We start from the raw sequence: 18,135 nt of genomic DNA on the forward strand, positions 1-18,135 counted from the left end.
GGCTTTTTTTTTCATTTTTTTTTATTGCCCTTGTAGGCATACGAGCATGCGGTCCACCTGATGGTGAGTGGTTACCGCCGCCCATGGACTTCAGCAATGCCAGGGGCAGAGCCAAGCCGCTGCCTACCGTTTTATACTCTTCATAAGCCTCGTTTGAAGAAGGACATGTCATAGCGCTCGGGAAACACCGTGGAGGGGAGCTCATTCCATAGCCGGATGGTACGTGGCAAAAAAGACCTCTGGAAACGCACTGTGGATGACCGCAGTGGCTCCAGGTAGTATGGATGAACTCTACTCCGGTGGCGGGCGGTGCGATGGTAAAAACGAGATGCCGGTCATCTCGAACAATTCCTCAGAGCATTGATTTCAGGAAACGACAATTAGAAACCAAGTTTCTAAACAAATTGGATCGAGATTATAGTTTTTTTTATTGCTGGGTCGGATGAACAACCTCGCAAGTCCGTGGTCTCAGTGGAGCACGTGAGACCTTAGAACTTATATCTCGAGGTAGGTGGCGCATTTACGTTGTACATGTGTATGGACTCCAGTAACCACTTAACACCAGGTGGGCTGTGAGACCGTCCGCCCATCTAAGCAAAAAAAAAAAACATTCTGAACGTTTGTGCATGACTGTACGTATTCTTTAGTTCTATTAAGAGACGCGCCTAATTCAATTGGTCCGTTCAAGTCTAGGTCTGTTCTTGTTGGTGTTAGTTACTAATGTAATTTACGTGATTTTAATATAACATTTTGAGTATTTTACTACTGTTTGTGTTTAGTGTGAAATGAGTGAATAATATAATAAAAATTTACAAAAAAAAAAAAAAACAAAAACAGAATCAGTGATCGGACCTTACTGGAATTCGAGATAAATATTCAAATGTTTATGTACGTGCAATAAAAGCATTGGTTGTTATGAAAAGTTATATTTCAGTTGAAATCTTGTGTTGGAATTGGTCGATATTCCGACTTCTATCGCTGCTACTCTCGTCTGATTGTCTCAAACACCAAAAATGTTTCACAAAAGCATTTCAATTTACGAATTTATAGAATCGATTAACGAACCCAGATACAGAAGAAAGAGGAAAACCTAATGGAAGGTAAATCTAATATTGTTTTCGTCTAGTGTAACTATATTAAACTGAAAAACTTACATATGCGAAGAATTTCCCTGTGTTACGGGTACCAGAAACACATAGGATCCTAGATAGGCTTTTTTTCCTACCTATGCTGATAGCCTTGAGAGGGTATTTCAGCTTCGCCTTAACATGTAGGTGAGCTCACGAGGCTCAAACCGGAAGTGTTGCCAACACTGGCCCTAGCAAGAGCGTGCTTCGCAGAATCTACCACCGGATCGGAAACGCGACCACTGAGAAGATCCGGCGAGAAACTCAGTGGGCTGTGTCTATGGGTTAATTCGCTCGTCGAGCCTTCGTCGCAAGCGACGGGTTCGACGAGGACGGTGTCTCCGGCCGGGAATGAGATCGGTATAGTAGTCCATATCATTGTATCATATTGTTCTTTTTTTTTCTTCCTAGCGTTATCCCGGTCTACCGCCAAAGATCAATTTCCTACTGAAAATCCTCCACTTTACCCGCTCTTCGACATCTTTCTGGGTGAGGTTATTCTCCTCCATATCCGCCTTTACCACATCCAAGCGTTTCTTTGGCCTACCGCGGGATCTTGAATGATCATTTTAATACTAGCTACATCACATTGTTGATTAAAAAAAATATAAATATTTATTTGTTACCTTAATCCTCTACAGTAGGTAGCTGAGAGGGAGAACGCAATAAAAGTGTATCTATGGGACACGGGTGGCCAATAAAACGTGTTTATATACATTAAAACCCTTGGATCTCGTTACACACAACAGGAAATCATTTTCTTATCCACCAGAAATTGGGTACGGTGCCGTCACATCCGCGAATGTTGAGTGGCTTCGATAAATCACAGCTGGACGCGTACACAACAAACATGCTCAGCAATTATCGCCTGGGTCCTATCCGGGAATACTATAAATCTGGAAAAGGTTAACGAACTTTTATACGAGTGATGCTTAATTTTCATTGCCTGTATAGCCGGAACATCAGATTTAAAAAGGTTTGTTTTACTGGCGGTAGGAGCTCTTGTGAGTCCACGCTGTTAGGTACAAACCCTGCCTTTTCTGCGCGAAGCAGTAATCTGGGACATCCGTTGTAACTATCTGAGATCTTAGAACTATATCTCAAGGTGGGTGGCACATTTACGTTGTAGATGTCTATGGGCTCCAGTAACACAACACAAGAGTGAGAAAATAGATAGAGCGTCTCGCGAACCACTCGACCTTGGAAAGAAAGAGAGAAAGCGAGCTAGTTCGTTTCTCATAAAACATTCTTTTTACGGGCGTCGGCCATGGATGGCCTGTTATTACTTTTTCATTGCTCCTGTAGATGGCCACTATTAATCTTCTATTTAATTTTATTTTTAATAAGTATTAAAAATATTTATTTACTATATGTAATTTAAGGTATATAGTAAAATATAAATGTCGTTTCTCTGATACACAGCATTCCTTACAAGACAAATTTTATTTAAGGATAAATTAAGAAAACCACAATATTGCACACCCCAAAGAGTTTCACTTCTTTCACGCATACCAAGTTGCACACGCCATTTTTTTTTTTCACCAAGACTTAGCTCTCACGCAAATTACATAGGGTTGTCAAAGGAACATCTCAGGGACATAAATTTGAGATGATGACGCAATAGCCACCGAAATACGCACTTATTTAAAAGATTAGGAAAAGTTTTAAAAATAGGGATTTTAGCTTTAAAGTATAGATTTAGGTATAAGGTCGTCGTCGATCGAATCGTCAAAAAAAATAACATTTATAAGATATTCCATGAAATATTAGCGCTTTTATAAACAATCCTAGTTTATCATTACTACTGTTGTTTTTCATTACACAGCTCCGCGCGATCAAGTTAAACAACACTCAGCAACAGGAAGCAATGTCATTCTCCTTAAACACAAATACATTTTGTAGGCAATTAATTCGTATACACAATCCAATTTGTGGGGTCGCAAGCGATTCTCTAGCGCGGTAATTTATTGTGTTTTACTGGAATAACTAAGATCAAGTTCTTCTGGTAGTGACTAAAAGCTGATGTTAAGCGTCATATCAGCTAGCTGGATAGGTACCCACCCCACTAATTTTAGCGCGAAACGTTGCGTTTTTTTAAAGGTGGGGGGGTGTATATAGAACTGAGACTTAAACATGTTTCAAAGTTATTAGTTGTTGATGTCTGTGGGCTCCGGAATCGTTTAACACCCACCCCTGAGCTCGTTCCCGTCTAAGCATAAAAAAGAAGGTACTTGCGTTCCCTTGAGGGCTGCTATGGAGCAGCCATTACAAGCTACCAGATTTATTTTTTGATCAGATTATACCGTATTTATTAATTATTCATAAAAAAGTCACTTCTTTATTGTCAACTAATGATTTTAGTATATGAATAAAAAATATTAATTTCGGTAAATTCATTGCTAAGTAAATCGCAAGTAAATTATATTCTCTAAACAGTGAACAGAACATAATATACATCTGGCCGGGTAGTAGCTAAGATTTTATTATATGTTGACGTGTGTACGCAATGTAGAGGTCTGCCGTGATCATATAAGTTTTTAAGACTATAATAAAAACATTATTTATCATTGGCAGATCTGGTCAATTACTTTCAAAATTTTATTTTTTAGCATTTTCAAAGTGGTCTGCACAAAGTAAAATGCGCGATAATGGTCTGCCATTCTTATTTTCGATATAATCATATATTTTCAAAATTTAAAACGGCAGACGTGGTCAATGGATTTAAAATCGTCAAAATCGGTACTGTCCTACCTGAGCGCTCGGCGCGTCGACACTTTGAGCTTAGTGGAGTCCCCATCATGCATGGTAGGTATAGGGTCTCAATGTGAGAAAATTCAGGTCTGTCAATACTCAGGTAGAGCCCACGGGCTCTTGGGCTAATAGATTTGAGCGAACTTTCATCAAAATCAGTTCAGACATTCTCGCGTAATTAAATAACATACAAATTCTCACGTTTTAATATTATAATGAAGATTATTTATTAGTAGATTAACGACCAGGCGTCGTCATCTGAATGTCAAAATGCAAACTCGTTTTCAGAGGCGTAAATCCCAATGGTGTTAAACCCGCCAACAAGTAGTCATGGCCTAATCTGTTGTGAGGCCGCAGAGATCACCCGGCTTTAATAACTAGTAAGGCTGATACAGACACCTCGAAATTTCACTAATCAACACCATTAATTTGAACATCGCACTACGAATGCGGTTGTTTCGCGCCAAATTATTGTTAATCGTTAGCTGTTGTAGGACCTCTTGTGAGTCCGCGGGTAGGTACCACCACCCTGCCTATTTCTGCGTGAGCAGTAATGCGTTTCGGTTTGAAGGGTGGGCAGCCGTTGTAACTATACCTATTGACTTAACTTATGTTTCAAGGTGGGTGGCGCATTTACGTTGTAGATGTTATGGGCTCCAGTAACCACTTAATATCAGGTGGGCTGTGAGCTCGTCCACCATCTAAGCAATAAAAAAAATTGCCATTTATATGAGTTGTAATGGTTGCTGGCTTTGTCGCAGACTTGGAGCTTCCAAGAGGATATTGTATATATTAGCTTTCCAGTGTAAATTTCAGTTTTAATGGAACCATTAGACACGCAGTTCTTGTTGAGACTAATTAATTATTTAACATAACATTACAGCAGTTAGTTTGACCTTTTTAAGTATTAACACTGATGTTTGGCGCAATGTAAGCGTTGTGAATTAAAAAGTCGTAATTAAATCTATCATCTAGGTATCATCTAGGTATTCACAGTGACAGAATGCTGCACTTAAAGCTCACATGTGAACTTGCATGTGGGGTTTAATATTTACATTAAATTAAGATTGTTGTAGAAAATCAAAATAAAAAATGAAAAACTTTTTCTCTTTCTTTTTTATTAGATGGGTGGACGAGCTCACAGCCCACCTGGGTTAAGTGGTTACTAAGTCGTAAGTTCTAAGATCTCAGTGTAGTTACAACGACTGCCCTACTCTTCAGACCGAAACGCATTACTGCTTCACGGCAGAAATAGGCAGGTGGTGGTACCTACCCGTGCGGACTCACAAGAGGTCTACCACAGTAAAAAAATTCAATTCAGTCTCAGAAATTTATTATCGGTAGGATAGACATTAGTAACTTACCAAACCGTGCTTAACAAGTGGGTGTGCCAAGCCTCAGTTCGCGTTATGGAGAACACCTGTCAAGCTTTTTAATAAACAAGGATTCCACATGACACGACTGCTTGCCAAGAGCAACTGATGATGATGATGACTGGTGATGACACGTTATAGAACTCAACGCGCGGATATAGTTACGAGGCGTTTCCAGGAGCTTTCAAAAAAAAGGAAGCTGTGATTGACACTGAGCTTATTGAAATAAAGTCCACTGAGTTTCTCGCCGGATTCTCAGTGGGTCGCGTTTCCGATCCGATGGTAGATTCTGCGAAGCACGGCTCATCATGTTAGCAACGTCATCAGGTTTGAGCTCCGTGAGCTCATCTACTAGATATAGCCTCTCAAGGCTATCAGCTTTGGTAGGAAAAAAAATTGAAATAAAAATTTAAAGAGCTGGTCCAAATGTACATGTGTTCCACTTCTGAATCGAAATCTGTTCAGCTACGTTTTTTTGTAATAATCGCTTTTATGTATATAGAAAATACGCCGGGACTACTTTACTCTGATTTTTAATACGATTTATTAGCTTCAGACGCCCGTATGTTAGTATGTAACGGAATCTTTAGACATGATTTTGACCCCTTCAAACGTCGGATTAACTCGAAATTTCGTATGCTTATTAAGGGCCGATGACAATTCAATATAAAAAAATATTTGGAAAAAATTGAAATTCAACTAAAATGAAAAATAAATAATAGTTTAAAAAAACGACAAAACGCGCTTTTAACGAAAATCCAACTAAAGAATAGAAAATAAATGTTAGATAATTTTAATTAAAAATGGTGTAAGAAAAAATGATTTTATTGTAAAAAAAGCGTGGGGTGGTACCATCGTCCTGCCCATTTTCGCGACGAAGCAGCCATGCTTTCCGATTTGACGGTCGGAACGGCTCTTATAGACAGGAGACTTTCTTGACGGCGGCATCTATCCACATTTAACCGCAGTAACCTCACTTAAGACCAGGTAATCGGTGAGATCATCTACCTGTCCACGGAAATGAAAATATCAATCCCTAAGATCCGTAAAAATGGTAATGATATTGCGGACACAGTCAATCATTGAACACTAAGTCTACTTTACTTTTTATTATTTTTTTATTGCCTTTGTAGGCAGACGAGCATACGGCCCACATGATGGTAAGTGGTCACCGTCGCTCATGGACGTCAGCAATGCCAGGGGCAGAGCCAAGCAGCTGCCTACCGTTAAGTACTCTCCGCAAGCCTCGTTTGAAGAAGGATGTGAACTTGATGTGGCTGTCACAGGAGTACATTGTTGTTAGGCGGCAAAAACAAACCCAATGTGCTGCAGGATTCGCTCGTTTCGCTGTTTGGTAACTTAATATTACTTTCCCTAAGTCCAAAGTAATTAAGAAGGATATTTGAGTTTATTACCGTTTCGTCGGCAAGCATAGCCGCTATTCGTAAGACATGATATCAGAATCAAACATCTGCGTTGGAATCTGGTGAGCAGCCTTTTCCACTGAGTAAATTGGCAAATAGCTCAAGGGCAAGGCATCTTATCTATACTAATATTATAAAGAGGAAAGATTTGTTTGTTTGTATTGAATAGGCTCCGAAACTACTGAACCGATTTGAAAAATTCTTTCACTGTTTCGAAACTGCACTATTCCCGAATGACATAGGCTATCATATTTTTGAAAAAATTACGGATCCTTACTAAAACTCCAATAATGTAACCCAAGGTGTAAAAAATTACCTACAATAGTCTTTACATCGCGTGCCCTGCGAAAACTATTGATGATAGAATAAAATAATGTACTACGACTTTGTAGAACACATTATTACAAAAAGTGTCGCGACAGCATATGTCTAACTATTATAGTTAGGCCGCAATAAGTGTTCTTTTATTTAAAAAAAAAACCAACGTCAAATATCGTTGAAATATTTGTTAAAGACCCGAGCGGAACCGGAGCGGGCCGCTAGTCTATGTACCTATATATGTAATTCGCACCCTTGTGCGAATCCTTATTCCAACATGCTATACTAAATAATACTGGCCGGTGGATGTCGAATGTGCAACATTAGTTTTATTTATTTATTAAATATTCAACGGAAAAAACGACATCATCGTTCCAAGACCATTTCCCATATCAACTACTAAATTTAAAGGGACAAGCCGTCGGCCGATGGTGATTTGACAAAAGCGGTCGCAGACTGTGAGAACAGTACTGTATATAGTAGTATAAGTAGGCTATGTTTTAATGGTGGTAGGGCCCCTTGTGAGTCCGCGTGGGTAGGTACCAACACCCTGCCTATTTCCACCGTGAAGCAGTAATGCGTTTCAGTTCGAAGGGCGAGGCAGCCGCTGTAACTATACTTGAGACCTTAGAACTGGTATCTCAAGGTGGGTGGCGGATTTACGTTGTAGATGTCTATGGGCTCCAGTAATCATTTAACACCAGGTGGGCTGTCTAAGCAATTCACAGATACATATGTTTAATTGAACATAAATACATGTGTAAAAGCTTCCTAACAAGTAATGCTTCATCAACGCACGAGTTAGCATTCAGCACGCTTGACTTGTTACCTTCTTCAACTGAAACCGACAAGAGTTCCTGACAGGTTTATTAAGGGTTATACCCATCTAAGCAAAAAAAAAAAAAACTTCGATTGCAGTCCGCTTCAGTGACAGTCATTTTCGACCTCAAAATAGATCAAAATGGAAGGATAAACGATATTCAGATTAAACATTGAGTCCCTCTTGAATGACAACAGCTACATTAACTTTACATTGTTTATGCAGAGTGTTCTTCAGCTCATCAATGCTATGGACACAAAATACGTTTAACGAATCGCATTAAAATCAAACTGTAAGGACCGTACTGTTCTCCATTTACGGGAGAGATCTTCCATCTCACTCTATCGGTAATTGGATTCTGTACCATTATACTCCTCGTGGCGCGCTGTTTACAAAGCTCGTATTATTACTCGACTTCATTTACTTTGACACTTGAGTTGTATTACCGATTAATCGTTATCTCGTGTTGAGTATTCTTTTAAGTCGCGTGTTGGAGAAGATTCAAACAATGAGGTCCCAGTTACTGATCTCGCACCGCTATCAGCGAAGATAGCGCCTTGATATCAGAATACGTGCTGGTAAAAATCACTACTATTCTTTTATTGCTTATATGGTTGGACGAGTTCACAGCTCACCTAGTGTTAAGTGGTTACTACTGGAGCCCATAGACATCTACAACGTACGTATTACTGCTTCACGGCAGAAATAGGCAGGGTAGTGGTACCTACCCGTGCGGACTCACAAGAGGCCTTACCACCAGTAATCTGTATACTTGGAGTTCAATGATTAACTGTGTCCGCAATATCATTACCATGGCCATGATATTCTCTAGATTAGATATTCTCTAGACCTTTTCTGAATCATTGCAGAGAGGTCCACAAAATTTTCTCGTAATGCCGCTATTGCAATCGTATATAGTAACAATGTATGTTGTTGTTTTCTTTTATTACTGTGTCCTTACTAACTTATTTTTAAGAAATAACTGTTACTAACATTTATATGGATGATTATCTGAAATAAAGAATTTAATAATAATAATAATAATTACCACCAGACTTTTACGGATCTTAGGAATTGATATTTTCATTTCCGTGAACAGGTAGATAATATCACAGATTACTCGCAACCTCATTCCTGTTAGTGTTAGCGTAAAGGATGATTGTGGTTTTCAGACCGCCGGTATCACAATGGGCCTCTCGAGGCTATTACCATCCTACCTTGTAATGTGCCCGAAGTATTATATCATTATATTATTACCTATATGGTCCAAAGGATTGCGAGGTTGAAATGGCAGCAGGTAGAGCATAGCTCGTAGAAGACATAACCGTTGGGGCCAAAATCTTCTCGAATGGCAACCGAATCCCGAAAGACGTAGCGTGGTGGGTCTCCTCCTAAAGTGTACCGATGACATGTTGTAGGTCACGAGAACCCATTGGATAAAGGCAACACAAAATCGGTCGTTGTGACGAAACTTCGAGAAGGAGCATTGGGTACTGTTAGGGCGGGCGACCAATGTTTTTCGTCCTACCTATCTTTCGTTGATCACGTACTCGTTAAAGCTATCCGAGTCAGCAAAAAAACCCTATATCATAACGTAATTTAATTACAAAGTAGTAATCAAATCGTAAATTAAAGGAGGCTATTTTCTTTTTATTTTCAGAAAACCGCATCATAAATGACTCTGTGGCAAGATCTTCACCCAAACTCTGATCTCGGGCTGACGTAACTCAAACAAGAGAGACCACCGAACGCGCCATGGAGATCTGCACTCGCCAATGCCAGAACAACAGCCGGATAAACTTCACGAATGACGCGGATTCATTACGAAACCAGACTTTTACCGAAACATTCAATTCGATTGACTCCGAATTTAAATCGAATTCCAACATATACGAGGAGCCATTCGTAGTATATGAAACTAATTGTACTTTTGAAAATGGAACGTGCAGTGACGTAGAGTACAATGTCTGGGCGCTGTCGCTACTGGTTTTTCCAGTTCTGACGCTCTTTGGTAATGTTTTAGTCATACTTAGCGTGGCAAGGGAGAGGAGTCTGCAAACAGCCACAAACTACTTCATCGTCAGTCTGGCGGTGGCCGATTTGCTTGTGGCCGTCGTGGTAATGCCGTTTGGCGTTTATTATTTGGTAAGTTGGACACGTGATGCCAATTCAAAATCTTCTTCTTCTATATCGTTCCCTCGCTACTGAGGATCGCGACCACATGTGACGTTCTTCCACTGTGCGCGATCTTAGGTGACATGGACTACATGGTACAGACTACCACCAAGCGCTTCTCTTGCTAGATCTGATCATCTGGCTGGTGTTCAAAATCTAACCATATATGATTTAGTGGCGTAAAGAAGACATTTCAATGAACTAGCTTTTTTATTTCTTAGATAGGTGAACGAGCTCCCGGTCTGCCTGGTGTTAAGTGATCACTGATACCTATAGACATCAACAACGTAAATGCCGCCATCCACTTCGAGACATGAGGACTAAGGTCTCAGTTTTTAAGGTATTCTACCCCACCCTTCAAACGAAAACGCATTGCTGCTTCACGGCAGAAATAGACAGGGTGGTGGTACCTACCCGTGCGGACTCAAGATGATCCTCCTACCAGCAGTAAATACGCAAATTATAATTTTACCGGTTTTGATTTTTATTCCACAATATTATCCCTTCGCTGTGATAATCATTCGTGAACATTTGTTAAGTACGTATTTCATTAGAAAAATTGATGTCTACCTGTGGGATTTTAACCATTATTTCCTCTGCATTACATCTGATCGACTAGTAAAGAGCGCCTTATGCTTTAAGTCCGCCAATGTATGTAACCTCTATATGATTTATAACATAAATCTTAAAAGAGGTTATAATCTCTATATATAAAAATGAATTGCTGTTCGTTAGTCTCGCTAAAAATCAAGAACGGTTGGACCGATTTGGCTAATTTTGGTCTTGAATTATTTGTGGAAGTTCAGAGAAGGTTTAAAAGGTAGATAAATATGAAAATGCTCAGAATTAAATAAAAATAACAATTTTCTTTTTTATTATTGATTAAGGCACTACGAAGTCTGCCGGGTCAGCTAGTATGATATACAGGTGACATAAATGGTATATTTAATATTGAAACATTAGAAGAAGAAATATTAGAAATATTAAAACATTATTGAATATTGAAATATAAAAAACATAAAAGCTGGTGAAGCAATAGCTTTAAAGGTTGTTTCTCTTTATAGAGCAATTCAGTTTGTGGTGTAGTTTTACTGGGCCAAGCTTTATTTTAATGTGAATAAAATAATAAAATAATATATGACGTGTATAGTATATATAAATAAAAAAAAAAAAAGTGTGTGTGTCCGCTCCGACGCACGACTGGAGTTTACTCCTCAAGAACGATTATAAAATAAATAATGAGAGAAACGCGCGATCAGTACGAGGCTTTGTGGCGGACTGCCGGCGCAGCAGCCCGGCGTCACCTGCGATAACGCGGCCGCGCGTTGGCTCCTGATTGGCGCGCGCACGCATCACGCAATCAGGAGCCAATCAGGCGCATAACGCATTTCGTGTGACATGCTAGTACGATTTTGATTGGCGCGCGCACGCATCACGCAATCAGGAGCCAATCAGGCGCATAACGCATTTCGTGTGACATGCTAGTACGATTTTGATTGGCGCGCGCACGCATCACGCAATCAGGAGCCAATCAGGCGCATAACGCATTTCGTGTGACATGCTAGTACGATTTTGGTCCCCATAATTTTCATACCCCGGGCCTATATATGTAAATCGATTCTAAAGGAGTAAACTCCAATAAAACGATTAATGCTCAAATATTTTCGGTAGGCAGCGGCTTGGCTCTGCCCCTGGCATTGCTGAAGTCCATGGGCGACGGTAACCACTCACCATCATGTAGGCCGTATGCTCGTCTACCTACAAGGGCAATAAAAAAAATCGATGACAAATCCTTTAAAAAATCCTGGAAACGCCCACGAAAGGCAACGCATAGTTCCCCAACATAATTGAATTATTTTTGAGGTTTAGTAACAAAAATAAAAGATATTAGCCACCGATCATTATTGATTTCTCCGCTAAGCTACAATCCAGGCGTTCCAATTAGATATCGATTATTAGGTCATTCATCAAATCACTTCACCTCAATTAGTGCACAATAGGTATAATCGTCCAACAATTCTAGACCTGTGACAACAAGCACCACTCAAAGTCCTGTAGTCCTCGCTTAACTTGATATCCCTTAATCTAGATCACAATATGTCACTGTGTAAGTGCCGTAGACCGTTAGCCGAACAACAAAGAAGATACATAGTAAAACCTTATTTTATAAAATTCCATAGCAAGATATTTCTGTAGTCATCGTGGCTTAACGGATAAGACGTCCGGTGCATTCGTGTTGAAGCGATGCACCGGTGTTCGAATCCCGCAGGCGGGTACCAATTTTTCTAATGAAATACGTACTCAACAAATGTTCATGATTGACTTCCACGGTGAAGGAATAACATCGTGTAATAAAAATGAAACCCGCAAAATTATAATTTGCGTAATTACTGGTGGTAGGACCTCTTGGGAGTCCGCACGGGTAAGTACCACCACCCCGCCTATTTCCGCCGTGAAGCAGTAATGCGTTTCGGTTCGAAGGGTGGGGTAGCCGTTGTAACTATACTGAGATCTTAGAACTTATATCTCGAGGTGGGTGGCGCATTTACGTTGTAGATGTCTATGGGCTCCAGTAACCACTTAACACCAGGTGGGCTGTGAGCTCGTCCATCCACCTAAGCAATAAAAAAAAAATAAAAAAAAAATAAAAAATTTTTTAAATCTCTGATATAAAAATGAATTGCTGTTCGTTAGTCTCGCTAAAACTTGAGAACGGCTGAACCGATTTGGCTAATTTTGGTTTTGAATGATTTGTGGAAGTGCAGAAAATGTTTAAAAGGATAAATATATAAATGTTCGGAATTAAATATAAAATAACAATTTTGTTGGAGTTTACTCCTTTAGAATCGATTTACATATATAGGCCCGGGGTATGAAAATTATGGGGACCAAAATCGTACTAGCATGTCACACGAAATGCGTTATGCGCCTGATTGGCTCCTGATTGCGTGATGCGTGCGCGCGCCAATCAAAATCGTACTAGCATGTCACACGAAATGCGTTATGCGCCTGATTGGCTCCTGATTGCGTGATGCGTGCGCGCGCCAATCAAAATCGTACTAGCATGTCACACGAAATGCGTTATGCGCCTGATTGGCTCCTGATTGCGTGATGCGTGCGCGCGCCAATCAGGAGCCAACGCGCGGCCGCGTTATCGCAGGTGACGCCGGGCTGCTGCGCCGGCAGTCCGCCACAAAGCCTCGTACTGATCGCGCGTTTCTCTCATTATTGTATTTTCATATATTTGTTAGTCGTTTGTTTTGTGTCTCGTTAATTTGTTAATAATCTGTAGTGTATCGTGTTGTCGTAATATAGAACTATTTCTCGTATTGTTTCGTTTAATTTTTTATATCCAGTAAACTCCAGTCGTGCGTCGGAGCGGACACACACACTTTTTTTTTCCTTCGGTGTCCCCCCCCCGCGTACGGATTCCTTTTGTTTGTTTTAAGCTTATTTTATACAAAAGTTTAGGTCTTTTATTCCTCGATTGAGGCACTACGAAGTCTGCCGGATCAGCTATTTATTATAAAAATGAAACAATGCGATTTTTTCATATACCTCGTGGCCTAGCTGTTTAATCCCGGATAGTCAAGTGGTATCTCTACATTTTACTGGTCAGCTTTGCGACTCTACAATTTACTTTAGGTTCACAGACGATTTCACAGTTGATGTCTCACAAAAGCTCCGGTAACGCAATGCAGCTTTGTGGATTTACACATCGGTCATTAAGCTTCATCTAAATATTCATGGATCCATTCAACTCCGCGTGTTGTGATGGTCGAGTGCTCCTATAAAAGCTTACACGAGAGCTTCTGCCTGTCGAGCTTTCACATTTATAGATCATACGATTTTGGTAGGTTATAAGGCCAAATTAAAAGTTACGAGAATCTGTTTAACACTGAATGTCAGACTAGAAACCATGCTTAGCCCAGTGGGCCACGGTAAACACTATGACCGCCAATTATGAAACAACACCTATAGCCAAAAATTGATTTTTCAGTACAAATGCTACAAGTAGTATTTACTTATTTGGTCTCATTGCGTGTAGGCAACCCAAGTTTTGAATGTAACGATGAGTAGTCATTTTTTCCGTAAGTCGCCGATTTTTTTTGTGTTATTCCTTGGCCTAATCTGCGAAAAACGCCTCAATGATTTTTGGACAATTCTTGATAAGTTGGTGCGGCCCTAGGGGTAAGTCTGCCAGTCCGACCTGGCAGACTGGTTCTTGTCCAGCGTGGTATTCCGGAATAATGCCGAACTGAGACGGCTGACGTAGAATCATTGACCCGTCGGTCAGGTGTCCTAGGGTTGGTGCCGCGAGTCTGGTTATAGTCTTGACCGCAGGAATCCCTCCTACTATGACGGGGTCTGACCCAAAACAGACGGATGTTGGGTACTCCCAACATCTGCAGACCGTCAAAACCCACATAGTCCCCCCTAGGCGCGGACACTTCATAGGAGGTTCGGCCCAATGCCCGAAAAAAGGGGTTAAGTATGCCATGGACATATGGTGTCCATCATGGCGTCCAAGGTTCTAACCCACAAGTTTCGACGAAGATACCCATTTATTCAGCGTGGATGGAGCGTTAGTAAACTCGCACTGGCAGGTACCACCATTCTGTCTCTTTCAGTCACAAAACGCTCCAGTTTGAAGTATTCCATTCCAGTTTGAAGAGTGGGCCAGCGCTTATAGAATACAATTGAAACTTTGACCTCACATCTCAAGGTAAGCTGTAGCATCCATCTTGAGATGTCTGCGGTCTGCGATACGTGTACGCCATCTTTCATGGTGTGACGGGAAATGAATACTCCCCGAAATATGAGGAAATCCACCTCAATCAACTAGAACCATGAGAACCACAGCAATGACCTAAATTTTCTATTTTAATTCAAATTGGCTTAAATTGGGAAAGACTTTTCTTTTTTGTCATTAATGTCCGTATTCGTAACTCCATGTCCACGAGAGCCATTGTTATACAAAGCCACGGTAACACGAAAACTATTCAAGAAGCAACTCAGCAACTAACAGTAAACTAATTACGTAAAGTAATTACATTTGCATTTAAATACCCTTTTTACATGGTCGTGCAGTTCGTCCGTGCTAATTGTGCATTCATTGCTAATAAGTAGAAGAGGAATTAAAGCAATTTTTCATCTGTCAAAGTCGTTGTACTTAACTTAAGACCATAAGGCCTTATTTCTAATCAGTTGAACCACGTTGCGCAATAGATGCGCTAAAACATACACACGTAATTCTCCTAAATAATTTGCAATAAAAACCGTAAAAAAATCCTTTCTCCTCACATTATCCGCCTACCAAGAAACGTATTTTTGCTACAACTATTTACATTCGCCCCTTATTTCCTTATTTATGCAAATAAAGATTACCGGCGGGAAGATTAGATTCTGCTCGTAACTTACGGAAATCGTCTAATTCGGTACAGGTGTGGTTGCTATGACAATCGTTTACATGTCCATAAAATACTTCTGAGGGTAGATAGCGGCTTGCCTGTGTCTCTGACCTCACGTACTATAAAAAACACTTTTTTTAAATTTGGTGTTCTGGCTATATATATTATAAGTAGTAACAAAAGTTAGCTTAGCACCGTCAATACAAACGCTAGTATATTACGTACATATGCATTGTCCAAGTTGTTATTTGATTGTTAAGTCTGGATAATTTTTTTTAATGTCGCTTCAGTTGCCGAAACCTAAAACGCCCCGGTAGATAATGCGCTCGCCGCGATGTTTCACCGGAATGATCACAACAGCAAAGGTTAGGTCCGTGATGGATTGAGCAGTAGTTAGTATCAGAGCCACAACCTGGAAATCTGAGAGTTTATTTCACTGTGCTAATTATAAACTTCTTGTCAGATGTTGTGACTATACTGAGACCTTAGAACTATATCTCAAGGTGTGTGGCGCATTTACGTTGTAGATGTCTATGGGCTCCAGTAACCACTTAACACCAGGTGGGCTGTGAGCTCGTCCAGACATCTAAGCAATAAAAAAAAATTAAAAAAAAATGTTGCCATCGAAATTTACAAGCTCTAATTTGAAGTTTTGTATCCGATCATAAATGATGACATGATTAAATTACTTTCATCAAAAGATAAATATAAGAGGTTTTATTTAAATCTATTTTTTTTGGTTGTAGAACGCCTTGTGTGCCGATACGGGTAGTTGCCGTTATCTTGCTTATTTTTACCGCTAAGCAATAATGCTTTTAGGTCCAAAAGAGAGGAGAGCCGTAACACTAAAAAAATATGATTAAAAACTCACATCTCTAGATGGAGAGCGACATTTACTCGTCCAAACTTCTAAGAAAAGAAAAAAAATTACATAGTAAGTTGTAAGTTCACGTATTTTAAATTTACAATAAATTAACTTGAGACCTGTTGAGATAAAAGCAAAATAAACAGGATTATTTTGCCAGAGTTTGAAGACTTTAAATCATGCGTAGAACCTCTGTGTAGAATCACCATTTGTCACGCTAGTGAACACCCCAAGACAGGGTTGAACGCGTGAGGTTATGCAAAAGCTACTTGTGTTATGACAGTTTAAGTCTTTGTTTTCTTTGTGCGAAGAATAAGGGTTGATTTACATGAGAAGGGTTTCTTTAGAATGAGCACGCGAGAATATTGTGTTTCCTTGGGGCGAACCAACATTCTTTGACAGGAACATTCTAAATTCCAATTTGAATATCGATGGAGCGTTCTTGTCAAAGAGAAAATTCCTTAAACAATTTATATTATTTATGTATATCTATATATTAATACCTGAAGAAGAAACTTTGTATCCCTTTTTAGGAAATTTGCGCGGGCAGAGGAGTTTGAAATTTTCCACACTTACCTATAGAGAATATAGAGAAGAAGTGCACAATGCTAATATTTTTTAAAAATAATGCAAAAAAGATACATTAAATCAATAATGAAAACATTACACACACTACATACCATGTATCTGACGCACACATGCATGCATACTATTTATTGTCAAACTTTTGTTGTTTTCGTCTGTTGTCAAATTAAGATTAAATATTGTTTGTCTTTGTTAATATTTTTTATAGTGTTGTCTTGGCGAAATTTGTGATTATAGAAGAATAAAATACAATCATAATAGTGTACAAACTTACAATTCCAATTAATTATAGTCGAATTTCGACTACTGCTGGATCAATAGTACAATTAAAATCTTCTCATCGAAGTTTTAATTAGAAAATTAAGCAACGGCTTAATCGAATCAACTTTATCCTTTTCAAACCAATAAAATCATTACTTCCCGACATCCTTTTTTTTCCTGTTCACGCATTTTTTATTGAAATTATTTTGCTTTCGATAAACAAAAGCGTAATTAAATTTATAAGAGCGAAATGCTCGAAATGTTTTCAAAAATTCCGAAAATGTGTTTTTTGTATTAGACTAGTAGATAAGTATATGTATCTGACGGCAAGTACTTAGTTACGGCAGCTTAGATATACAACAGTGATAAGATTGAGACAAAAAAGAAGACTCAATAATAATACGGCTATCGGAGCCTGCAGACAGACACGAAACATTACGTGAATACAGTAGCAGTTGATTGTAGAGATGGCTGCGATGGCATACATATTTAAATGAAGAGGTGGATTTTTAAGTAAAATTCTTTGTATTGCTGAGACGGGAGGATGATCTCACGGCCCACCTTCGTTAAGAGATTAGCGGAGCCCATAGACATCTACAACGTAAATGTCGTATCCACCTTGAGTCTTGAGATATGATTTGTAAGTTTAAATTTTATAGTACAACAGCTACCCAACCCGCAAACCGAAATCCATTGCTGCTTCACGGCAAAAAATGAACTGGTTGCTAGCGGTGTGGGCTCACATGACGCCCTACCACCAATAATGCAGCAAATTTTATATTTTGCCGATTTGATTGTTATTAAACGAAGTCATTCCTTCATCGTGGAAGCTATTCGTGAACATTTACTCAGTACGTATTTCCTTAGAAAAATTGGTACCTGCCAGCGAGATCCGAACACAGGCTCAGTTGCGCTAGTACACCAGCCGTCTTATTCTTCGAGCCGTGGCGACTTCAAAATAAAAATAGGGATGCCCCTAACGATCTGCAAAGTAACTGACATCACGATTCAGATTTAATCTATAC

General features: G+C 39.5%; 1 protein-coding gene across 4 annotated transcripts in view; it reads left to right on the forward strand.

The window, feature by feature from the left end:
• Positions 1–18,135, forward strand: part of LOC114239593 (dopamine D2-like receptor) — a 164,847-nt gene that overhangs the window by 114,903 nt on the left and 31,809 nt on the right. For 2 of the 4 annotated variants that reach the window (XM_089734530.1, XM_028169874.2), the window contains exon 2: positions 9,474–9,958. In XM_089734530.1, the coding sequence (XP_089590656.1) occupies positions 9,569–9,958 (390 nt within the window). In that variant the 5' untranslated portion in view covers positions 9,474–9,568. Of the gene's footprint in view, positions 1–678; positions 1,101–2,025; positions 2,104–9,473; positions 9,959–18,135 lie in introns of those variants that run through there. The other 2 variants (XM_089734531.1, XM_089734532.1) reach the window with 2 other exon arrangements.

The sequence above is a fragment of the Bombyx mandarina genome, chromosome 18 (assembly GCF_030267445.1).
Source record: "Bombyx mandarina strain Sakado chromosome 18, ASM3026744v2".
Lineage (NCBI taxonomy): Eukaryota > Metazoa > Arthropoda > Insecta > Lepidoptera > Bombycidae > Bombyx > Bombyx mandarina.